At 45.5% G+C, this 25,897-nt stretch overlaps 1 protein-coding gene across 1 annotated transcript in view; it reads right to left on the bottom strand.

Annotated features, from left to right (window-relative positions):
* Positions 1-225: 225 nt before the first annotated feature.
* Positions 226-25,897, bottom strand: part of LOC139405680 (phosphodiesterase 11a, like) — a 25,808-nt gene continuing 136 nt past the window's right edge. The window contains exons 1-21 of the mRNA XM_071148099.1: positions 25,254-25,897; positions 18,885-19,043; positions 16,641-16,730; positions 14,012-14,152; positions 13,432-13,496; positions 13,174-13,294; positions 12,576-12,651; positions 12,385-12,452; positions 10,365-10,457; positions 9,087-9,137; positions 7,620-7,766; positions 6,668-6,775; positions 5,652-5,761; positions 5,375-5,465; positions 3,661-3,761; positions 3,432-3,509; positions 3,265-3,328; positions 3,061-3,135; positions 1,053-1,136; positions 528-813; positions 226-329 (exon numbers count right to left, since the gene is read on the bottom strand). The exon at positions 25,254-25,897 is cut by the window's right edge and continues 136 nt beyond it. Coding sequence (XP_071004200.1) covers positions 226-329; positions 528-813; positions 1,053-1,136; positions 3,061-3,135; positions 3,265-3,328; positions 3,432-3,509; positions 3,661-3,761; positions 5,375-5,465; positions 5,652-5,761; positions 6,668-6,775; positions 7,620-7,766; positions 9,087-9,137; positions 10,365-10,457; positions 12,385-12,452; positions 12,576-12,651; positions 13,174-13,294; positions 13,432-13,496; positions 14,012-14,152; positions 16,641-16,730; positions 18,885-19,043; positions 25,254-25,897 — 2,756 coding nt within the window. The remainder of the gene's footprint in view (positions 330-527; positions 814-1,052; positions 1,137-3,060; positions 3,136-3,264; positions 3,329-3,431; positions 3,510-3,660; positions 3,762-5,374; positions 5,466-5,651; positions 5,762-6,667; positions 6,776-7,619; positions 7,767-9,086; positions 9,138-10,364; positions 10,458-12,384; positions 12,453-12,575; positions 12,652-13,173; positions 13,295-13,431; positions 13,497-14,011; positions 14,153-16,640; positions 16,731-18,884; positions 19,044-25,253) is intronic.

Genomic DNA, 25,897 nt, shown 5'->3' with positions numbered 1-25,897 from the left:
TTTCTCCTAATTCCCCCTCCCTCTCTCCTCCCTCCTTCTCTCTCCCCTCCCTATCTCCTAATTCCCCCTCCCTCTCTTCTCCCTCCTTCTCTCTCCCCTCCCATTTCTCCTAATTCCCCCTCCCTCTCTTCTCTCTCCCCTCCCATTTCTCCTAATTCCCCCTCCCTCTCTCCTAATCCCCCCTCCCTCTCTCCTCCCTCATTCACTCTCCCTTTCCCTCGCTCTTCAAACCCCAGCCCCCTGCCCCTGAGACAGCTGACCAGACCCTATACTTCCATCTGACCCCAGATGACCACTAGACTCTGTAGTGAGAACTGAAGTCTGATCAAGTACTGAATTTGGCCCAAACTCTGGATGACCACTAGACTCTGTAGTGAGAACTGATGTCTGATCAAGTACTGAATTTGACCCAAACTCTGGATGACCACTAGACTCTGTAGTAAGAACTGATGTCTGATCAAATACTGAATTTGACCCAAACTCTGGATGACCACTAGACTCTGTAGTAAGAACTGATGTCTGATCATGTACTGAATTTGACCCAAACTCTGGATGACCACTAGACTCTGTAGTAAGAACTGATGTCTGATCAAATACTGAATTTGACCCAAACTCTAGTTGCGAGTTCTGACTGGAGTCTGGATTTTGATTGGTCTCTGGGTTGGGTCCTGACTCAGAGCCAGGACTCTGATTGGTCTCTGCAGTTCTGTGTGTGTGCTGCTGATAGGACGAGCCCAGCTCCTTCCACTTCATGCGGTTGGCTGCTATCCCATCAACCATAGGCTTCAGCTTCCCGTTTAGCTTCATCAGAGCCTAGAGGGGAGACAGTGTGGGAGACTGACTTAGAAGGGGCTGTATCACAGACAGACATCGGCTCATTTCATGCAGGATGACTGAGAAAAGGGAGGAAATAAAGACATTTCAGAAGACATCATACTGTGAAAACATACAGGTCTGGACTAAATGAAAGTACTGGACATTGGATTTCCTCTTGAACTTGGTGTGTCAGTAACAAACAGACTAGATGGGTTTAGAACAGGCGAGTCTGTTACCTGGTAGAGGGGCTTACAGATCCCATCTATCCACTCCAGCTGCAGGGCAGGCAGCTCGTCTTTACGATTACGGTCAAAGATGGCCTGAGGAGAGAGACGGGGGGGGGGGGGGGGGGGCTGCTGTTACAGTATCATTCACTCCTAATCACTTAACTAACTTTAGTCATTTCATCCCAACAGTTGAATATCTAAAGAAAGAACTCCCTACATCAAGGCTCACGTTTGGGAACCCAGAGGGCGTTAGAAAGATACTGAAGCTCAGCAGGAGGAAAGATAAAAGTTGACTTCCTAAATGCTGTGCAGACTAAAGGTGCATTAATGGAGTTTGGACTCAAGGGAATCAAGGTCGTAGTGGATGGAGAGTTAATATCAAAGTTGATGATCTGACATTGAAGAGAAGTGTAGTGAAGAGAAGTTTATTTTGAAGGGAGGGGTAGTTGGAAGCGAAGTGAAGTTGTACAATGAAGTGTAGTTTAACAGGAAGTGTAGTTTAACAGGAAGTGTAGTTCGAAGGGAATCGTAGTTTGAAGGGAAGTGCAGTTTAACAGGAAGTGTAGTTTAACCGGAAGTGTAGTGTAACCGGAAGTGTAGTTTAACGGGAAGTGTAGTTTGAAGGGAAGTGTAGTTTAAAGGGAAGTGTGGTTTAACAGGAAGTGTAGTTTAACAGGAAGTGTAGTTTAACAGGAAGTGTAGATTAACAGGAAGTGTAGTTTGAAGGGAAGTGTAGTTTAACCGGAAGTGTGGTTTAACAGGAAGTGTAGTTTAACAGGAAGTGTAGTTTAACAGGAAGTGTAGTTTGAAGGGAAGTGTAGTTTAACGGGAAGTGTAGTTTAACAGGAAGTGTAGTTTAAGAGGAAGTGTAGTGTAACAGGAAGTGTAGTTTGAAGGGAAGTGTAGTTTAACAGGAAGTGTAGTTTAACAGGAAGTGTAGTTTGAAGGGAAGTATAGTTTAACAGGAAGTGTAGTTTAACAGGAAGTGTAGTTTAACAGGAAGTGTAGTTTGAAGGGAAGTGTAGTTTGAAGGGAAGTGTAGTTTAACCGGAAGTGTGGTTTAACAGGAAGTGTAGTTTAACAGGAAGTGTAGTTTAACAGGAAGTGTAGTTTGAAGGGAAGTGTAGTTTGAAGGGAAGTGTAGTTTAACGGGAAGTGTAGTTTAACAGGAAGTGTAGTTTGAAGGGAAGTGTAGTTTAACCGGAAGTGTGGTTTAACAGGAAGTGTAGTTTAACAGGAAGTGTAGTTTAACAGGAAGTGTAGTTCGAAGGGAATCGTAGTTTGAAGGGAAGTGCAGTTTAACAGGAAGTGTAGTTTAACCGGAAGTGTAGTGTAACCTGAAGTGTAGTTTAACGGGAAGTGTAGTTTGAAGGGAAGTGTAGTTTAAAGGGAAGTGTGGTTTAACAGGAAGTGTAGTTTAACAGGAAGTGTAGTTTAACAGGAAGTGTAGTTTAACAGGAAGTGTAGTTTGAAGGGAAGTGTAGTTTAACCGGAAGTGTGGTTTAACAGGAAGTGTAGTTTAACAGGAAGTGTAGTTTAACAGGAAGTGTAGTTTGAAGGGAAGTGTAGTTTGAAGGGAAGTGTAGTTTAACGGGAAGTGTAGTTTAACAGGAAGTGTAGTTTAACAGGAAGTGTTGTTTAACAGGAAGTGTAGTTTGAAGGGAAGTGTAGTTTAACAGGAAGTGTAGTTTAACAGGAAGTGTAGTTTGAAGGGAAGTGTAGTTTGAAGGGAAGTATAGTTTAACAGGAAGTGTAGTTTAACAGGAAGTGTAGTTTAACAGGAAGTGTAGTTTGAAGGGAAGTGTAGTTTGAAGGGAAGTGTAGTTTGAAGGGAAGTGTAGTTTAACAGGAAGTGTAGTTTAACAGGAAGTGTAGTTTAACAGGAAGTGTAGTTTGAAGGGAAGTGTAGTTTAACAGGAAGTGTAGTTTAACAGGAAGTGTAGTTTGAAGGGAAGTGTAGTTTGAAGGGAAGTGTAGTTTGAAAGGAGGTGTTACAGTAGTACTGTATTCTGCTTACCGCTGGAGTTAACTTGAGCTCAGACCTCTCCCTGTCACCTTGCTCGAAAAACTCACTGGTCACCAACTCCGCAACCTGTAGTGGAATTTCAAAGTTATGTCAATGAAGTCAATGATGATCCTATGGACCCTAGTCAAAACTAGTACATTATACAAGGATTAGGGTGTCATTTGTGACACAGGAAGAAGTTTTGTAACATTTCACCTGTTTGGAGATCTCCCAGGGGCGGGTCACTGCACCCAAGTCACATGCTGTCATTAGCATAGACCTGGTGATGACAGAGGTCAGAGGTTGTTTAGAACCAAACCAAGTCTCCACACAAGGAGATTGTTGATCATGGTTCAATAGACAAGTAAGAAAGATGGAAGGACCTGAGAAGTTCTCTGTGAGCCTCGTCTGTCCAGCTGAACTCTCCAGAGAGAACACAGTCAAAGAACTGGCTCCTCCTCCTGTTTAGGAGCACAGACAGAGTCACAAAACGGATACAAGGAAAAGGAGGGAGGTTCAATAGCAAAGCAGACGGGAGGTGGCCTGAGTGCCGGTCTGTTTGTGTTATCAAGTTTCTCTTCTACAACTGTATTTGGAAGTTGTAAGTCTTACTGGAAGTGCAGGGTGAGGTCAGTGGAGAGGATGGCCTGTTTCAGTAGCTGCATCATACTACTGTACTCTTTGGAACACAGGTTGGCAAAGATATTATGACCCTGATGGAAGACATGAGCAAAATATATATTAAGATTTTATGACCCTGTTGAAAAATATATATTTTCAGGTAATACATGGAAGGGGGAATTTCAAGGTGGAGGAATAAATGGAAGCTCTTAAGCCTTGGTTTCTCTAATGACTGCCTCGCCTGGTTTACCAACTACTTCTCTGATAGAGTTCAGTGTGTCAAATCTGAGGGCCTGTTGTCTGGACCTCTGACAGTCTCTATGGGTGTACCACAGGGTTCAATTCTCGGGCCGACTCTCTTTTCTGTATACATCAATGATGTTGCTCTTGCTGCTGGTGATTCTCTGATCTACCTCTATGCAGACGACACCATTCTGTATACTTCTGGCCCCTCCTTGGACACTGTGTTAACTAACCTCCAAACGAGCTTCAATGCCATACAACTCTCCTTCCGTGGCCTCCAACTGCTCTTAAACGCAAGTAAAACTCAATGCATGCTTTTCAATCGATCGCTGCCCACACCTTCTCGCCCGTCCAGCATCACTACTCTGGACGACTATGACTTAGAATACGTGGACAACTACAAATACCTGGGTGTCTGGTTAGACTGTAAACTCTCCTTCCAGACTCACATTAAGCATCTCCAATCCAAAATTAAATCTAGAATCGGATTCCTATATCGCAACAAAGCATCCTTCACTCATGCTGCCAAACATACCGTCGTAAAACTGACCATCCTACCGATCCTCGACTTTGGCGATGTCATCTATAAAATAGCCTCCAACACTCTACTCAACAAACTGGATGTAGTCTATCACAGTGCCATCTGTTTTGTCACCAAAGCCCCATACACTACCCACCATTGCGACCTGTACGCTCTCGTTGGTTGGCCCTCGCTTCATACTCGTCGCCAAACCCACTGGCTACAGGTTATCTACAAGTCTCTGCTAGGTAAAGCCCATCTCTATCTCTATCTCTATCTCTATCTCAGCTCACTGGTCACCATAGCAGCACCCACTCATAGCACGCGCTCCAGCAGGTATATCTCACTGGTCACCTCCAAAGCCAATTCCTCCTTTGGTCGTCTTTCCTTCCAGTTCTCTGCTGCCCACGACTGGATCGAATTGCAAACATTTCTGAAGCTGGAGACTCACATCTCCCTCACTAGCTTTAAGCACCAGCTGTCAGAGCATTTTACAGATCACTGCACCTGTACTTAGCCTATCTGTAAACAGCCCATCTATCTACCTACCTCATCCCCATACTGGTATTTATTTATTTAGCTCCTTTGCACCCCAGTATCTCTACCTGCACATTCATCTTCTGCACATCTACCATTCCAGTGTTTAATTGTTATATTGTAATTACTTCACCACCACTATATATTTCCTTAATTTACCTCATTTGCACTCACTGTATATAGACTTTTTGTTTTCTTTTGTTCTACTGTATTATTGACTATGTTTTGTTTATTCCATGTGTAACTCTGTGTTGTTGTATGTGTCGAACTGCTTTGCTTTATCTTGGCCAGGTCGCAGTTGCAAATGAGAACTTGTTCTCAACTAGTCTACCTGGTTAAATAAAGGTGGAATAAATAACATTTTTAAAAAGTAAAAAAAGTAAAGGTGATGGTAGCCAAGGTCACCTCACTCTGTAGGATCATGACTGCATGGTTGAAGTGATGGTGCTCCAGAGTAGCTGATGTCCCGTAGAGCAGGGCCAGAGCAGAGCCAGTCCTGTAGGAAGCAGCAGAGGAGGGACATTCAACTGATTGATTGATTAACAGGGAAGATGGACTGACAGGCAGGTCGGACGGACGGACGTGCAGACTGACTGACTGATCAGACTAATATCGTCCTCATTTTTCTTTGTTTTCCTTAATTTTCCTTATTTCTCTTCGGTGCTCAGCCGAGGTGACTCACTTGGCCTGGAAGGCGTTGTTGGTGCCACGGTGGTCTAAATCATGGCAGAGACAACCCACCATCAATGCCAGGGTCTCTGCATCTGACAGAACATCCTGGAAACCAGCCGTCTGCGGACACAGAGGTAACGGAAGTACCGAAACTATCTAAGACATTACTAGTGTCCCAAACGGCACTCTATTCACTATATAGTGCACTAATGTTGTAATTAGTAGTGCAGAAATGTTTTAATTCTGGCTGTAACACAACAAAATGTGGAAAAAGTCAAGGGGTGTGGATTCTTGATGAAGGCACAGTAGAACCCTTTTTTGAAGATTCTCTAAGGGTTTTAAATGGAACTTTTACAGTGCTGTAGAAAACCCTTTCTTAAGATTCTACAAAGAACCATTCAAATATGGTTCTATATACAATAGCACCAAAAAGGTTCCGCTATGCTTGCCACCCTTTTCGTTGCTATTGAGAACGCTTTTTAATGGTTCTTTATAGAACCTTTATGGAGAATGGTTCTTTAAAGAATCTTTGTCAATCTCAAAAGTTCTACAAATAACCTTTCAAATGAACATTACACTGTGTTTTATTCTGGTTAGTCGTATTATATTGTTAAAATTCCATAGTTGTCATTATTGTGTTAACTGGTAGCTGTGGAAGGGCTGGGGTCCCTGAGGAGAGGATTGGGATCGTCTGACTCAGCAAACAGTTCTCAACTGACACAAGGTCTTACAGAGAGTCTTTTACAAGACGCTGTCCTGGCCATATTCAAATCTGACATGTAATAACACAACAGATTAGATCAACTGGAATGACACTCTCACTCACGGCTGCACAAAAAGATTTTTGAGCGAACCCCGCCCTTAAATTTGTATTATCACTAAAAGATGAAAGAACCCTTTTCTGAACTGCAAAGAACTATTTAAGGGCTCAACGGGAACTTTGACTCATCCGCCTTACCAAAGAACCCTTGAGGAACCCTCTTTTCTAAATGTGTACATAGAGCATCTTTTGTTGCGTTGACTCACTGTGATCATGAGGAACATGCACTGGCACACGTTGAAGGCATGCCTCCAGTTATGGTATGCCACCGTGCGATAGTTCTTCCTCACCGTCAACAGCCAGCGACACAGGACCTGAGAGGGAGGAGGAACCGTCATAAGGAATAATGTTTGCTTTGCTGTTGTTCTCATATCAGGTGTTACTGTAACATGTCACCAAGAGAGTTCATCAAAAACAAGACCAATAGGGTTGTAATATTCTGGTACTCCCAATAGGGTTGCAATATTCTGGTACTCCCAATAGGGTTGTAATATTCTGGTACTCCCAATAGGGTTGTAATATTCTGGTACTCCCAATAGGGTTGTAATATTCTGGTACTCCCAATAGGGTTGTAATATTCTGGTACTCCCAATAGGGTTGTAATATTCTGGTACTCCCAATAGGGTTGCAATATTCTGGTACTCCCAATAGGGTTGTAATATTCTGGTACTCCCAATAGGGTTGCAATATTCTGGTACTCCCAATAGGGTTGTAATATTCTGGTACTCCCAATAGGGTTGCAATATTCTGGTACTCCCAATAGGGTTGTAATATTCTGGTACTCCCAATAGGGTTGTAATATTCTGGTACTCCCAATAGGGTTGTAATATTCTGGTACTCCCAATAGGGTTGTAATATTCTGGTACTCCCAATAGGGTTGCAATATTCTGGTACTCCCAATAGGGTTGCAATATTCTGGTACTCCCAATAGGGTTGTAATATTCTGGTACTCCCAATAGGGCTGTAATATTCTGGTACTCCCAAAATTCCCAGGTTTTACAGAAACCCCAGTTGGAAGATTCCCGGAATCAGGACAGAATAACCAGGAAATCTGCTACAATCCAACCAGGATTCCTGGAAAATGTACTGATTTTGGAAAAGTTGCTGGAGAGAAATACGAAAGCCTCTCCATTCTCCCTCATCGTTGACCTCACTCACGTCGTAGTCAATCTTAAACTTCTGGACGGCTCCGAGTTCCAGAAACATCCGGAGGGAGGCAGTGATCATGGCGTCGTTGTCCAATGAGAAATCGTTGAAGTGGAACTCTTCGATGCCCAGCTCACTGCTCAAAGGGATCTTAGCAGCCTGAGGGAGTAGAATGTGGGGGTGAATATTGAGTGTTCTAGTAGGTGAACAGGAAATAACAAACTCAACCCCCCCCCCTCCCCCAGTCCCTCCAGTCCCTCTTTATGATAGGTCCTCTGACCCCCACCCCCACCTCCCACCTCACCAGTCCCTCCAGTCCCTCTTTATGATAGGTCCTCTGACCCCCACCTCCACCCCCCCTCACCAGTCCCTCTTTATGATAGGTTCTCTGACCCCCACCTCCACCCCTCACCAGTCCCTCCAGTCCCTCTTTATGATAGGTCCTCTGACCCCCACATCCACCTCCACACCTCACCAGTGTCTCTTTATGATAGGTCCTCCAACCCCCACATCCACCTCCACCCTCACCAGTCCCTCCAGTCCCTCTTTATGATAGGTCCTCCGACCCCCACCTCCACCTCCCCCCTCACCAGTCCCTCTTTATGATAGGTCCTCCAACCCCCACATCCACCTCCACCCTCACCAGTCCCTCCAGTCCCTCTTTATGATAGGTCCTCCAACCCCCACATCCACCTCCACCCTCATCAGTCCCTCCAGTCACTCTTTATGATAGGTCCTCTGACCCCCACCTCCACCCTCACCAGTCCCTCCAGTCCCTCTTTATAATAGGTCCTCTGACCCCCACCTCCACCTCCCCCCTCACCAGTCCCTCTTTTTGATAGGTCCTCTGACCCCCACCTCCTCCTCCACCCTCACCAGTCCCTCCAGTCCCTCTTTATGATAGGTCCTCTGACCTCCACCTCCACCCTCATCAGTCCCTCCAGTCCCTCTTTATGATAGGTCCTCTGACCCCCACATCCACCTCCACGCCTCACCAGTCCCTCTTTATGATAGGTCCTCTGACCCCCACCTCCTCCTCCACCCTCACCAGTCCCTCCAGTCCCTCTTTATGATAGGTCCTCTGACCCCCACCTCCACCCTCACCAGTCCCTCCAGTCCCTCTTTATGATAGGTCCTCTGACCCCCACCTCCACCCTCACCAGTCCCTCCAGTCCCTCTTTATGATAGGTCCTCCGACCCCCACATCCACCTCCACACCTCACCAGTCCCTCTTCATGATAGTACTGGGGTGTACTCGTTAGTCTGACGTAACAAAACGTTTTGCAACGAAAATGGACGTTTCTATTGGACCAATTCAGGTAGATTCCTCCCTGTTTCATTCCATTTTCTTGTGTTTGGTTCCTAGTGAATACACCCCTGGGAAAGTAACCAGGTGACTTCTCCTGTTTTGATTATTATCTTGTAGATTTAGTTTGTTTTTTCTATTTCTTCTACATGTAATGTAATTCTCAGACATACCTTGAGTCTGTCCACCTCTACCTTGGAGCATGTGGCGTGGTAGGACAGCATCTGAGGGAGGAGAAAACATCATCATGGACTCTCTCTCTCGCTCTCTCTCGCTCTCTCGCTCATTATATCTCGCTCTCATGAACCTCTCTGGCCCCCTGCAGGTGGGTGTGGGACATGCATGATGATATGGGATCTAGCGCAGGGTAGGGTGCCATTTGGGATGCATACATAGACGCAATATTGTCTTCTTCACACTACTCATGACTGCATTTTTACAGTATCATCCTCTACTGCCTGAGCCGATCCGACACATTAATATTCAGCAGGGTTCTTCTCTCCCACCATAAATATTTCAGGTATTTTCACTGTTTCCAAAGAGGGGATGCTGTCAAAAAAAGATTGCCCACTGCAAAAAGTGTCAGGAGTAAAAATATACTAGAATATATATAATATCAATATATAGTATATTTAGTATAACATACTATATATAGTATATATAGTATATAGTATATATAATATAATATACTAATATATGGTGTATATAATTTAATATACCAATATATAGTATATATAATGCAATATATTAGTATATATAATATACTAATATATAGTGTATATAATATACTAGTATATAGTGTGTACATAATATAATATACTTGTATATAGTAAATATAATATACTAATATATAGTGTATATAATATAATATACTAGTATATAGTGTATACATAATATAATATACTAGTATATAGTAAATATAATATACTAGTATATAGTGTATACATAACATAATATAATATACTAGTATATAGTATATATAATATACTAGTATATCGCCTCTCATCAAGTCTGATATGTGTTTTAACCACATTACCTCCGTTGTTTCATAAAGCATTCTGAGGACCACACATTCAGTCAATCGGTCGGTCGGTCGGTCGGTCGGACGGACGGACGAGCTCAAAGACCAGCTTTTTTTTTTACCAGACACTCTTATCCAGAGCGACTTACAGTTAGTGCATTCATCTTAAGATAGCTAGGTGGGACAACCACATGTTTCAGTCATAGTAAGTACATGTTTTCTCAGTAAAACAGCAATCAGTAAAGTCAGAGCTAGTAGGGGGGGAAAAGTCAAGTGCGAGTGTTAGTGCACGAAAGGCATATTTAAAAAAAAATCCTAAACGCCTAGTGAGCGAAGGGAGAAGAGTACATGGTTCAGTCCCAAATTGCACCCTAAGCCCTTTATAGTGCACTACTTTTGACCATTTGGGACGCAAACTATCAATGCTCACATCCAGGGCCACAGACTGCTTGGCCCAGGTCTTCTTCACTTGATTGTACATCATGGTGTTGTTGATCCCCAGCCCACAGAATATCACAAAGGCCTGTATGGAGACAGAGTAGAAAAACGTTTCTACAAATAAAACAGCTTTCTAATTAAGCAATAAAGCCCGTGTCTATTCCACAAGTTACCACCGGCTAAATCTATGACATTGAAATGTCTATTTACTCTGTTCCATCTGACTGCTGAATCCACTGTCTCATCATACATATCTACAGTGAGGGAAAAAAGTATTTGATCCCCTGCTGATTTTGTACGTTTGCCCACTGACAAAGACATGATCAGTCTATAATTTTAATGGTAGGTTTATTTGAACAGTGAGAGACAGAATAACAACAATAAAATCCAGAAAAAACGCATGTCAAAAATGTTATAAATTGATATGCATTTTAATGAGGGAAATAAGTATTTGACCCCCTCTCAATCAGAAAGATTTCTGGCTCCCATGTGTCTTTTATACAAGTAACGAGCTGAGATTAGGAGCACACTCTTAAAGGGAGGGCTCCTAATCTCAGTTTGTTACCTGTATGACAGACACCTGTCCACAGAAGCAATCAATCAATCAGATTCCAAACTCTCCACCATGGTCAAGACCAAAGAGCTCTCCAAGGATGTCAGGGACAAGATTGTAGACCTAGACAAGGCTGGAATGGGCTACAAGACCATCGCCAAGCAGCTTGGTGAGAAGGTGACAACAGTTGGTGCGATTATTCGCAAATGGAAGAAACACAAAAGAACTGTCAATCTCCCTCGGCCTGGGGCTCCATGCAAGATCTCACCTCGTGGAGTTGCAATGATCATGAGAATGGTGAGGAATCAGCCCAGAACTACACGGGAGGATCTTGTCAATGATCTCAAGGCAGCTGGGACCATAGTCACCAAGAAAACAATTGGTAACAGACTACGCCGTGAAGGACTGAAATCCTGCAGCGCCTGCAAGGTCCCCCTGCTCAAGAAAGCACATATACATGCCCGTCTGAAGTTTGCCAATGAACATCTGAATGATTCAGAGGACAACTGGCTGAAAGTGTTGAGATGAGACCAAAATGGAGCTCTTTGGCATCAACTCAACTCGCCAAGTTTGGAGGAGGAGGCATGCTGCCTATGACCCCAAGAACACCATCCCCACTGTCAAACATGGAGGTGGAAACATTATGCTTTGGGGGTGTTTTTCTGCTACAACTTCACCGCATCCAAGGGATGATGAACGGGGCCATGTACCATCAAATCTTGGGTGAGAACCTCCTTCCCTCAGCCAGGGCATTGGAAATGGGTCGTGGATGGGTATTCCAGCATGACAATGACCCAAAACACAAGGCCAAGGCAACAAAGGAGTGGCTCAAGAAGAAGCACATTAAGGTCCTGGAGTGGCCTAGCCAGTCTCCAGACCTTAATCCCATAGAAAATCTGTGGAGGGAGCTGAAGGTTTGAGTTGCCAAACGTCAGCCTCGAAACCTTAATGACTTGGAGAAGATCTGCAAAGAGGAGTGGGTCAAAATCCCTCCTGAGATGTGTGCAAACCTCTTGGCCAACTACTCTGACCTCTGTGATTGGCAACAAGGGTTTTGCCACCAAGTACTAAGTCATGTTTTGCAGAGGGGTCAAATACTTATTTCCCTCATTAAAATGCAAATCAATTTATAACACTTTTGACATGCGTTTTTCTGGATTTTGTTGTTGTTATTCTGTCTCTCACTGTTCAAATAAACCTACCATTAAAATTATAGACGGATCATTTCTTTGTCAGTGGGCAAACATACAAAATCAGCAGGGGATCACTTTTTTCCCTCACTGTAGATATAGATAGATAGAACCTGCTCAATCCACTGTTTCATCATACATACATAGATATAGATAGATAGAACCTTCTCAACCCACTGTCTCATCATACATATAGATAGATAGAACCTGCTCAACCCACTGTCTCATTATAGATATATAGATAGAACCTCAGTGGAGAGGGAGCTCGCCTCAAACAGTCTTTGATCTGCATCATTGAACGTCCTCCTGTCCAGGCGATTTAGAATCTGGGCCACCCCTTAAAACAGTACAGAAAATACATCAATATTTGTAATTATTGAACAGGTGGAATAGCAGAAAGGTAAAAAGACAGAGTGGTTTTCAAGTGACAGTGGATGGCTGAACAGACTGGTGAACCCACCTATTATCTGATGAGTCCGATTCCAGATGGGGACGCACAGTACTGATCTGATGTGGAATCCTGAGGCTTGATCTGCCTGGGGAGCACGGAGTGGAATGTTACTGTGTGTGCAAGCCCACGCATCTCTGTGTGTGTGTGTGTGTGTGTGTGTGTGTGTGTGTGTGTGTGTGTGTGTGTGTGTGTGTGTGTGTGTGTGTGTGTGTGCGTGCATACAGATGTAGGATCTTAATTTAATCACTCTTTTGTTGCTGAGAATGTTCCTGCACAGAAGGAAATGCAAACCTGCAGTGTATTCAAGGTTTTAAAAAAGCTTTCAAAGTTTGTAATTTCCACTTTGAAATGTCAGGATTGTCAGGATCAAAAAATGTATCAACCCCCTACAAAACATTTGCATTAATCATAATCCACATAATATTCACATTTCCTGTTTCTGCAGGATTATTGTCCTGCTGTAGCAAACTGGCTCAAATTAAGATCCTACATCTGTACGTGCGTGCCTGCGTGTGCCTGTGTGTTTGTGTGTCCAAATGTGTGTGTGTGTGTGTGTGTGTGTCCGTGCGTGCGTGCGTGTGTTGATTGTGAGTGATTGGTGCCCCACCTCAGCATCAAAGCGGGGGTCCTGACAGACGTCGCTGATGTTGACAGGCAGTCCTGTGGACGCCACCAGCTCAGCAATGCTGTTATTGATCAGCCAATCAGAGCAGGACAGCTTCTCCATGCTGACTTTGTCAAAGAGACACACACTCTCAAGAAATGCCAAATACATAAATTGGGGATACAGGAGGATGTCAGTACTTCCTGTTAATTGTTATGTGTAACTATTAAAATATCTTCTCCTAAGCAGCGGAGACTTCACCTGATGTCACGGTCCATGTTGCACAGGGGAGACATGAGCTCAAAGGTCTTTGAGAACTTTACCACCTGCAGAAAATACACACAATTGGAGAGGGGAGAATTGGAGAGGGGAGACTTGGAGAGGGGAGAATTGGAGAGGGGAGAATAGGAGAGGGGAGAATAGGAGAGGGGAGAATTGGAGAGGGGAGAATTGGAGAGGGGAGACTTGGAGAGGGGAGAATTGGAGAGGGGAGAATTGGAGAGGGGAGAATTGGAGAGCAAAGTATTGGAGAGGGGAGTATTGGAGAGGGAAAACAGAAGGAAAGAGAAATTTAGAAAATAAAGGAGGAGAGAAGAGCTGAGGTCTCACGGGTGAGTTTATTGTTTATGACACATTCATAGCAGAGGAGAGGAGAGAAATGAAAGAAGGAGGAGGAGAGGAGCCAGGGAGAAGAAATTAGAGGAGGGGAAGGAGAGGAGTCGAAGAGTAGGAAGCAGAGGAGTAGAGGGGAGAGGAGCCGGGGAGAAGGAAGTAGAGGAGAAGAGGGGAGAGGAGCCGGGGAGAAGGAAGCAGAGGAGAAGAGAGGAGAGGTCAGTCTCACAGGTGAGTGTATATCCTCCAGCAGCAACACAGAGCAGCGTTCACACTGCAGCAGGGTCACAGCTCTCTGCATGATCTTCCTCACTATCTTCTCCAGGTCTGTCTGTTCCTCAAACAGGTCATTCACCACCTCTAGCAGAGCCTGGAGGAGCACAACAACAACACTGACCACTCTCTCTATTTGTCTAAGAAATGGAGAGAGAGAGAGTCTGGAGAACGGTGTAGTGTACAACTCCTCAGAGGGTATAAAGTTTAGCTTGTGATTGTTGTAAGACATGTTTTCCCATTTTTTGTTGTGAACAGTAGATTCAATGTATACTGTAAACTGTTTGTCCCTTTAAATGCAATAGACATCTAAATGATGGCTTACATAATCAGGACTAATCATCTTGTTTATGGTTGGAAGTCTAATTCAACATAAATTGAGAGACAGACAGGCTATGTGAGAGAGACAGGCTATGTGAGAGAGACAGGCTATGTGAGAGAGACAGACAGGCTATGTGAGAGAGAGACAGGCTATGTGAGAGACAGACAGGCTATGTGAGAGACAGACAGGCTGTGTGAGAGACAGACAGGCTGTGTGAGAGACAGACAGGCTATGTGAGAGACAGACAGGCTATGTGAGAGAGACAGACAGGCTATGTGAGAGAGACAGGCTATGTGAGAGACAGACAGGCTATGTGAGAGACAGACAGGCTATGTGAGAGACAGACAGGCTATGTGAGAGAGACAGACAGGCTATGTGAGAGAGACAGGCTATGTGAGAGACAGACAGGCTATGTGAGAGACAGACAGGCTATGTGAGAGACAGACAGGCTATGTGAGAGAGACAGACAGGCTATGTGAGAGAGACAGGCTATGTGAGAGACAGACAGGCTATGTGACAGACAGACAGGCTATGTGAGAGAGACAGGCTATGTGAGAGACAGACAGGCTATGTGAGAGACAGACAGGCTATGTGAGAGAGACAGGCTATGTGAGAGACAGACAGGCTATGTGAGAGACAGACAGGCTATGTGACAGACAGACAGGCTATGTGAGAGAGACAGGCTATGTGAGAGACAGACAGGCTATGTGACAGACAGACAGGCTATGTGAGAGAGACAGGCTATGTGAGAGACAGACAGGCTATGTGAGAGACAGACAGGCTATGTGACAGACAGACAGGCTATGTGAGAGAGACAGGCTATGTGAGAGACAGACAGGCTATGTGACAGACAGACAGGCTATGTGAGAGAGACAGGCTATGTGAGAGACAGACAGGCTATGTGAGAGACAGACAGGCTATGTGACAGACAGACAGGCTATGTGAGAGAGACAGGCTATGTGAGAGACAGACAGGCTATGTGAGAGAGACAGGCTATGTGAGAGACAGACAGGCTATGTGAGAGAGACAGGCTATGTGAGAGAGACAGGCTATGTGAGAGACAGACAGGCTATGTGAGAGACAGACAGGCTATGTGAGAGAGACAGGCTATGTGAGAGACAGACAGGCTATGTGAGAGACAGACAGGCTATGTGACAGACAGACAGGCTATGTGAGAGAGACAGGCTATGTGAGAGACAGACAGGCTATGTGACAGACAGACAGGCTATGTGAGAGAGACAGGCTATGTGAGAGACAGACAGGCTATGTGAGAGACAGACAGGATATGTGACAGACAGACAGGCTATGTGAGAGAGACAGGCTATGTGAGAGACAGACAGGCTATGTGACAGACAGACAGGCTATGTGAGAGAGACAGGCTATGTGAGAGACAGACAGGCTATGTGAGAGACAGACAGGCTATGTGACAGACAGACAGGCTATGTGAGAGAGACAGGCTATGTGAGAGACAGACAGGCTATGTGAGAGAGACAGGCTATGTGAGAGACAGACAGGCTATGTGAGAGAGACAGGCTATGTGAGAGACAGACAGGCTATGTGAGAGACAGACAGGCTATGTGAGAGAGACAGGCTATGTGAGAGACAGACAGGCTATGTGACAGACAGACAGGCTATGTGAGAGAGACAGGCTATGTGAGAGACAGACAGGCTATGTGAGAGAGACAGGCTATGTGAGAGACAGACAGGCTATGTGAGAGACAGACAGGCTATGTGAGAGAGACAGGCTATGTGAGAGACAGACAGGCTATGTGAGAGAGACAGGCTATGTGAGAGACAGACAGGCTATGTGAGAGAGACAGGCTATGTGAGAGACAGACAGGCTATGTGAGAGACAGACAGGCTATGTGAGAGAGACAGGCTATGTGAGAGACAGACAGGCTATGTGACAGACAGACAGGCTATGTGAGAGAGACAGGCTATGTGAGAGACAGACAGGCTATGTGAGAGAGACAGGCTATGTGAGAGACAGACAGGCTATGTGAGAGACAGACAGGCTATGTGAGAGACAGACAGGCTATGTGAGAGACAGACAGGCTATGCACTCTTAGAAAAAAATGCTATGTAGAACCTAAAAGGGTTCTTTGGCTGTCCCCATAGGAAAACCCTTTGAAGAATCCTTTTGGGTTCCATGTAGAACCCTTTCCACAGAGAGTTCTACATGGAACCAAAAGGGTTATCCTATGGGGGCAGCCAAAGAACCCTTTTGGAACCCATGTTTCTAAGAGTGTGTGAGCCAACTTACTCTGCTCCTCTCGTACTCCTTCCGAGACTCTGAAAACAACTTGGCATTGGAGATGGATATTCCGCAGAACGGTAGATACATCTGCAGCACCTGATGGGGGGGAAAGCAGAGGAGAAGACAGAAATAGTTATAGTTCTGAGGCTAAATGATAAACAGAAAAAACAACATCTATAATTCAGTGGTTGGAGTCTGATCTCAACTTTACTGTGTTCCTTCTAAACAGCCAAGTCACAAAATCCATCAGTGGGACATAACAAACTTTTTTGGGCCGTCAGGAGTATCTGTGTATACGCGTGTGCATGTGTGTGTGTTGGTGGCTAGTTTACCATTAATAACGGTCTTCTTTTCTTCAACGTCTATTAACACACCTGGCTGCTTTCCTCTTAATGGACTATTGATTTAGTAAATTAATTACTCAGGTATTAAGTAGGTATTCTGAATGTGCTAGACAACAAGCAGTCACTTACATAAGATTGAGTGTTTTTTAATTGGTTTTCTGTTACGCAGCCTGTGGGGTTACTGCCTAGACCTATTCTCCAACACACACTGAACATACATCTCAACCCAACTCTTTGATATGTGCTGCCATTTCTCTCAAAGACTAGGTTAGCAAATAGTATGCATCACAGATAGCATGCATCACAGTTAGCATGTATCACAAATAGCATGCATCACAGTTAGCATGTATCACAAATAGCATGCATCACAGATAGCATGCATCACAGTTAGCATGCATCACAAATAGCATGCATCACAGTTAGCATGCATCACAGATAGCATGCATCACAGATAGCATGCATCACAGATAGCATTCATCACAGATATCATGCATCACAGATATCATGCATCACAGATAGCATGCATCACAGATAGCATGAATCACAGATAGCATGCATCACAGATAGCATTCATCACAGATATCATGCATCACAGATATCATGCATCCCAGATAGCATGCATCACAGATAGCATGCATCACAGATAGCATGCATCACAGATAGCATGCATCTGTGAAAATTATTTTAACAAGGGGTTGCCAAGAATTGCACGTCTTCATATAAATGAGTCTGTGTCTGTGGCTCTTTTGAAGATCTAATGCATAAAGTGTTGAAAAAGAGTTGACGGTCTTGTTTAACTAAATCCTGCCACCTGCTGGACATTAAGGAGAACTCCACGGCTAATCCCAAATGGCTCCCTGTTCCTTACTCACACCATTCCCAACGTAGGGCCCATAGAGTCCTGGTCTGAAGTAGTGCACCATGTAGGGAATAGGGTTCCATTCAGGACATCAAAACAAAAATCAACTGGCCACTAAGAGAGAAAAAACTATTTCACAGGAAATGGTTGAACAGGACCAATGTGTGAAAAAATATGTACATTAGTGAAAGCCCTATAGCTTTAACATCTGAATTGGGGTTAGTAGTGAAAGCCCTATAGCTGCAACATCTGTATTGGGATTAGAGGTGAAAGCCTTATAGCTGTAACATCTGTATTGGGGTTAGTAGTGAAAGCCCTATAGCTGTAACATCTGTATTGGGGTTAGTAGTGAAAACCCTATAGCTGTAACATCTGTATTGGGGTTAGTAGTGAAAGCCCTATAGCTGTAACATCTGTATTGGGATTAGAGGTGAAAGCCCTATAGCTGTAACATCTGTATTGGGGTTAGTAGTGAAAGCCCTATAGCTGCAACATCTGTATTGGGGTTAGTAGTGAAAGCCCTATAGCTGCAACATCTGTATTGGGGTTAGTAGTGAAAGCCCTATAGCTGCAACATCTGTATTGGGGTTAGTAGTGAAAGCCCTATAGCTGCAACATCTGTATTGGGGTTAGTAGTGAAAGCCCTATAGCTGCAACATCTGTATTGGGGTTAGTAGTGAAAGCCCTATAGCTCTAACATCTGTATTGGGGTTAGTAGTGAAAGCCCTATAGCTGCAACATCTGTATTGGGGTTAGTAGTGAAAGCCCTATAGCTCTAACATCTGTATTGGGGTTAGTTCTTATTGGATATTCCTGTATGTGAAATAATAATCTACCAGGTTGGTTCTGAGACAGAAACACTGATCTCCCATTGGTGGAGATAGTGGTGATGATGTCAATGACAATAATGAATTCTCATTGTACAGGAACTTCAGTTTTACCACTCTTCTATTGGTCCATGAAGCCAGACAAGCTCAATCGAGCCCAGCCAAAGGATTTGAAATGATTTCTAGTGGTATTCTGAACTCAGGTGTGCTGTGGACTGACCTTCTCGTCGTCCTCCGTAAAAGGTGTTCCGATTGGGTTCTTGTTGATGGCCTGCACAACCCCGATGACCTCTCCATCACTGTTACAGATGGTCATACACAGGATGGACTGGGTCTTATAGCCGGTCAGCTTGTCTATCTCGTCACTGAACCGATGGTCCTACAGGGGGAGACATATAGGAGAAGAAATACACACACACACACACACACACACACACACACACACACACACACACACACACACACACACACACACACACACACACACACACAGACACACACACACACACACACACACACACACACACACACACACACACACACACACACACACACACACACACACACACATACGAATACAGACACATACACACATCTTTTTATTATTCAGAAATCAGAGACGGCCTAAAATCAATCTGAACCAACAGAATAGATTTGACTGTAGCCTAGTTAATATGGGTCAAAACACTGTGTTAATGAAGCCTACAGCACTGCAGTACACAGTGTTAATGCAGCCTACAGCACTGCAGTGGACTGTGTTAATGTAGCCTACAGCACTGCAGTACACTGTGTTAATGTAGCCTATAGCACTGCAGTCCACTGTGTTAATGTAGCCTACAGCACTGCAGTACACTGTGTTAATGTAGCCTACAGCACTGCAGTACACTGTGTTAATGTAGCCTACAGCACTGCAGTGGACTGTGTTAATGTAGCCTACAGCACTGCAGTACACTGTGTTAATGTAGCCTACAGCACTGCAGTACACTGTGTTAATGTAGCCTACAGCACTGCAGTACACTGTGTTAATGTAGCCTACAGCACTGCAGTACACTGTGTTAATGTAGCCTACAGCACTGCAGTGGACTGTGTTAATGTAGCCTACAGCACTGCAGTACACTGTGTTAATGTAGCCTACAGCACTGCAGTACACTGTGTTAATGTAGCCTACAGCACTGCAGTCCACTGTGTTAATGTAGCCTACAGCACTGCAGTACACTGTGTTAATGTAGCCTACAGCACTGCAGTACACTGTGTTAATGTAGCCTACAGCACTGCAGTACACTGTGTTAATGTAGCCTACAGCACTGCAGTACACTGTGTTAATGTAGCCTACAGCACTGCAGTACACTGTGTTAATGTAGCCTACAGCACTGCAGTGGACTGTGTTAATGTAGCCTACAGCACTGCAGTACACTGTGTTAATGTAGCCTACAGCACTGCAGTACACTGTGTTAATGTAGCCTACAGCACTGCAGTCCACTGTGTTAATGTAGCCTACAGCACTGCAGTACACTGTGTTAATGTAGCCTACAGCACTGCAGTCCACTGTGTTAATGTAGCCTACAGCACTGCAGTACACTGTGTTAATGTAGCCTACAGCACTGCAGTACACTGTGTTAATGTAGCCTACAGCACTGCAGTACACTGTGTTAATGTAGCCTACAGCACTGCAGTACACTGTGTTAATGTAGCCTACAGCACTGCAGTACACTGTGTTAATGTAGCCTACAGCACTGCAGTGGACTGTGTTAATGTAGCCTACAGCACTGCAGTACACTGTGTTAATGTAGCCTACAGCACTGCAGTACACTGTGTTAATGTAGCCTACAGCACTGCAGTCCACTGTGTTAATGTAGCCTACAGCACTGCAGTACACTGTGTTAATGTAGCCTACAGCACTGCAGTACACTGTGTTAATGTAGCCTACAGCACTGCAGTACACTGTATTAATGTAGCCTACAAAAAGGTTGCAAGATTGAATCCCAGAGCTGTCAAGGTAAAAATCTGTATTTTTCTGCCCCTGAACAAGGCAGTTAACCCACTGTTTGTAGGCTGTCATTGAAAATAAGAATTTGTCTTTAACTGACTTGCCTAGTTAAATAAAGGTTAAAAAAAACCCATTTCACTTCACCTATCCAGGGGTATGTGACAATACAACATTATTTCACTTTTTTTCATTCTTCCACAAAGATTCCATAATTCGGAGTTCCATAATTTGATAGTGGTGGAAAACGCTGTCTCAGGAGCCGCTCCAGAATCTCCCATAAGTGTTTAATTGGGTTGAGATCTGGTGACTGACACACACACACACACACACACACACACACACACACACACACACACACACACACACACACACACACACACACACACACACACACACACACACACACACACACACACACACACAATCTCTTTAAACCCTCTATGCTCATTTGAGACCCCTCTTTCAAAGTCACTGAGATATCTTCTTCTAGCCATAGTAGCCAAAATGATTGGCAACTGGGCATTTTTATACATGACCCTAAGCATGATGGGATGTGAATTGCTTAATTAACTCAGCAACCACACCTGGTGTCTATATACATGTATCTCTCATTTACTCAAGTGTTCCCTTTATTTTGGCAATTACCTGTACACCTTATTGCTCTAATACAAAGTTGTATCCCAGATGTGACCCTATTACCCAACTAGTGCACTACTTTTAACCAGGGCCTGCACTATATTTTCAAATGTACTGCACTATGGAGGGAATAGGGTGCCATTTGGGATGACACATGTCAAATAAATTGGTCCACTGGGTCCCAGGACTGGGCTTAACATCTCTCAAAATCCCACGAGGCTGCTCTATTCCTGCTAGCCTATTGTCTATTGCCAGTAGCCCAGTTCCCACGAGGCCGGACCAGCGTCAACATGTTGCCTCTGCCTCGCCAGACGCCCATGGCCATGATATAATGATGTGTAGCGCGAGACTGGTGGATGGGACTCCGGAGAGGGTGAGAGATGCAGCCTTGCAGGGAATGAAATGGCCATGGCTTTCATATCCCTGTCTATGGAGGAAACGATGGTGGATGGGACTCCGGAGAGGGTGAGAGATGCAGCCTTGCAGGGAATGAAATGGCCATGGTTTTCATATCCCTGTCTATGGAGGAAACGATGGTGGATGGGACTCCGGAGAGGGTGAGAGATGGAGCCTTGCAGGGAATGAAATGGCCATGGCTTTCATATCCCTGTCTATGGAGGAAACGATGGTGGATGGGACTCCGGAGAGGGTGAGAGATGGAGCCTTGCAGGGAATGAAATGGCCATGGCTTTCATATCCCTGTCTATGGAGGAAACGATGGTGGATGGGACTCCGGAGAGGGTGAGAGATGGAGCCTTGCAGGGAATGAAATGGCCATGGCTTTCATATCCCTGTCTATGGAGGAAACGATGGTGGATGGGACTCCGGAGAGGGTGAGAGATGGAGCCTTGCAGGGAATGAAATGGCCATGGCTTTCATATCCCTGTCTATGGAGGAAACGATGGTGGATGGGACTCCGGAGAGGGTGAGAGATGGAGCCTTGCAGGGAATGAAATGGCCATGGCTTTCATATCCCTGTCTATGGAGGAAACGATGGTGGATGGGACTCCGGAGAGGGTGAGAGATGGAGCCTTGCAGGGAATGAAATGGCCATGGCTTTCATATCCCTGTCTATGGAGGAAACGATGGTGGATGGGACTCCGGAGAGGGTGAGAGATGGAGCCTTGCAGGGAATGAAATGGCCATGGCTTTCATATCCCTGTCTATGGAGGAAACGATGGTGGATGGGACTCCGGAGAGGGTGAGAGATGGAGCCTTGCAGGGAATGAAATGGCCATGGCTTTCATATCCCTGTCTATGGAGGAAACGATGGTGGATGGGACTCCGGAGAGGGTGAGAGATGCAGCCTTGCAGGGAATGAAATGGCCATGGTTTTCATATCCCTGTCTATGGAGGAAACGATGGTGGATGGGACTCCGGAGAGGGTGAGAGATGGAGCCTTGCAGGGAATGAAATGGCCATGGCTTTCATATCCCTGTCTATGGAGGAAACGATGGTGGATGGGACTCCGGAGAGGGTGAGAAATGGAGCCTTGCAGGGAATGAAATGGCCATGGCTTTCATATCCCTGTCTATGGAGGAAACGATGGTGGATGGGACTCCGGAGAGGGTGAGAGATGGAGCCTTGCAGGGAATGAAATGGCCATGGCTTTCATATCCCTGTCTATGGAGGAAACGATGGTGGATGGGACTCCGGAGAGGGTGAGAGATGGAGCCTTGCAGGGAATGAAATGGCCATGGCTTTCATATCCCTGTCTATGGAGGAAACGATGGTGGATGGGACTCCGGAGAGGGTGAGAGATGGAGCCTTGCAGGGAATGAAATGGCCATGGCTTTCATATCCCTGTCTATGGAGGAAACGATGGTGGATGGGACTCCGGAGAGGGTGAGAGATGGAGCCTTGCAGGGAATGAAATGGCCATGGCTTTCATATCCCTGTCTATGGAGGAAACGATGGTGGATGGGACTCCGGAGAGGGTGAGAGATGGAGCCTTGCAGGGAATGAAATGGCCATGGCTTTCATATCCCTGTCTATGGAGGAAACGATGGTGGATGGGACTCCGGAGAGGGTGAGAGATGGAGCCTTGCAGGGAATGAAATGGCCATGGCTTTCATATCCCTGTCTATGGAGGAAACGATGGTGGATGGGACTCCGGAGAGGGTGAGAGATGGAGCCTTGCAGGGAATGAAATGGCCATGGCTTTCATATCCCTGTCTATGGAGGAAACGATGGTGGATGGGACTCCGGAGAGGGTGAGAGATGGAGCCTTGCAGGGAATGAAATGGCCATGGCTTTCATATCCCTGTCTATGGAGGAAACGATGGTGGATGGGACTCCGGAGAGGGTGAGAGATGGAGCCTTGCAGGGAATGAAATGGCCATGGCTTTCATATCCCTGTCTATGGAGGAAACGATGGTGGATGGGACTCCGGAGAGGGTGAGAGATGGAGCCTTGCAGGGTATGAAATGGCCATGGCTTTCATATCCCTGTCTATGGAGGAAACGATGGTGGATGGGACTCCGGAGAGGGTGAGAGATGGAGCCTTGCAGGGAATGAAATGGCCATGGCTTTCATATCCCTGTCTATGGAGGAAACGATGGTGGATGGGACTCCGGAGAGGGTGAGAGATGGAGCCTTGCAGGGAATGAAATGGCCATGGCTTTCATATCCCTGTCTATGGAGGAAACGATGGTGGATGGGACTCCGGAGAGGGTGAGAGATGCAGCCTTGCAGGGAATGAAATGGCCATGGCTTTCATATCCCTGTCTATGGAGGAAACGATGGTGGATGGGCAGTATGTTTGTTCATGTAATTGTAATAATTACACCATTATTTTTTTTATTTTTTTTTTGAATTTTACCCCTTTTTCTCCCCAATTTCATAGTATCCAATTGTTGTAGTAGCTACTATCTTGTCTCATCGCTACAACTCCCGTACGGGCTCGGGAGAGACGAAGGTTGAAAGTCATGCGTCCTCCGATACTCAACCAACCAAGCCGCTGCTTCTTTAACACAGCGCACATCCAACCCGGAAGCTAGCCGCACCAATGCGCCGGAGGAAACACCGTGCACCTGGCCACCTTACACTGCGCCCAGCCCGCCACAGGAGTCGCTGGTGCGCGATGAGACAAGGACACCCCTACCGACCAAGCCCTCCCTAACCCGGGCGACGCTAGGCCAATTGTGCGTCGCCCCACGGATCTCCCGGTCGCGGCCGGTTACGACAGAGCCTGGGCGCGAACCCAGGACTCTGATGGCACAGCTGGCGCTGCAGTACAGCGCCCTTAACCACTACCCGGGAGGCCCAATTACACAATTTTTTTGCCGCAATTGTTGTCATGGTGATAATGTGTGGATGACAGCATAAAATGGAGGTGTCCTGATGGGGGAAGATATACAGCCTTCAGGAAGTATTCACACCCCTTTACTTTGGCCCAAACAAATGTGTTACAGCCTGCATTTAAATTGGATGAAATGTAGATATTTGTGTCACTGGCCTACACACAATACCCCATAATGTCAAAGTGGAATTATGAAAATCAGGATAACTGGAGTTACCAAGTCAATTCATGAGGTGCTCTGGAGCAGACGGTGGTTCAGGTTCTGTAGAGAGAGAGACTGAAAGGATGCCGTTTCACTTTTCTTCCACTTTGACATTACAGAGTATTTTGTGTAGATCGTATCCATAGAGGATTCACACACTTTTAATGTCATGGTTTTTCGTTTCTTTATCCCAATAATAGCATTGAATCAAAATGAAATATTACAATTTTGCATTTGTGGTTTGCAGCGATGGGTCTAATTTAGGAAACCTGGTGTTTCCAAATTGATCTTGCTTGTTCTATGCTGCTATTGTCTATATTGGAATTGTTTTTAATAACCTGCCCAGGGACTGCGGTTGAAAATTAGCCGGCTGGCTAAAACCGGCACTTTTACTGAAACGTTGATTAATGTGCACTGTCCCTGTAAAAATAAAAATAAACTCAAACTCAAACTCAATGTTTACCTCATATGCGTTGGGTATGTTTACAGTCTCCCCATGCTCTGCCACGTATCCGATAATGCCCTTTCCCCACGGCACCTGCACCTCGTTAGAGTTCAGAGTGCTGGAAGAGGGTCGCACCGTGGTGCCCAGGTGCACGTCGAATAACTTAGACACGAGCGTTCTCTTGTGAGATGGTCCCTCAACTAGAAACAGCGAGCACCTATCCGCATCCACCAGGATACACACATTGATTAGGATCTTATAACTCAGGTTGGTCATGTCCAGGTCATTGGAGACATCTTTCACCAACTCAAGGAAGAACTCCCTCTCGTTGGTCTCCTTCAGTCTGTATTTGTAGTCGATGGCACTGGAAGCGTACTGGGGCACATTGACCCTGGATTCGAGAAGGGCGCTCAGAATGTGCCCGGTGGTTGGCGGCAAAGAACTAGCTTTGCGCAGTAACGCGCGGCGTCTCATGCTGGACTGGGAATCATCGTGTTCCCTGTGACTGGCGTGCTCGTCGTAGGTTCTGTGCGCGGTGGTGGCTTTGGACCGGGCAAAGTTCCTTCGGAGCTCCATGTGGGAGGAGCGGCGCCGGAGACCGTCAGGGTTGGTCGGCCAGAGCGGGTCCCTGGGCACTCCGCCACGCTTTTCGTCCGCAAGGG

Source organism: Oncorhynchus clarkii, chromosome 3, assembly GCF_045791955.1.
Source record: "Oncorhynchus clarkii lewisi isolate Uvic-CL-2024 chromosome 3, UVic_Ocla_1.0, whole genome shotgun sequence".
NCBI lineage: Eukaryota > Metazoa > Chordata > Actinopteri > Salmoniformes > Salmonidae > Oncorhynchus > Oncorhynchus clarkii.
This window is presented reverse-complemented; position numbering and strand designations above follow the sequence as displayed.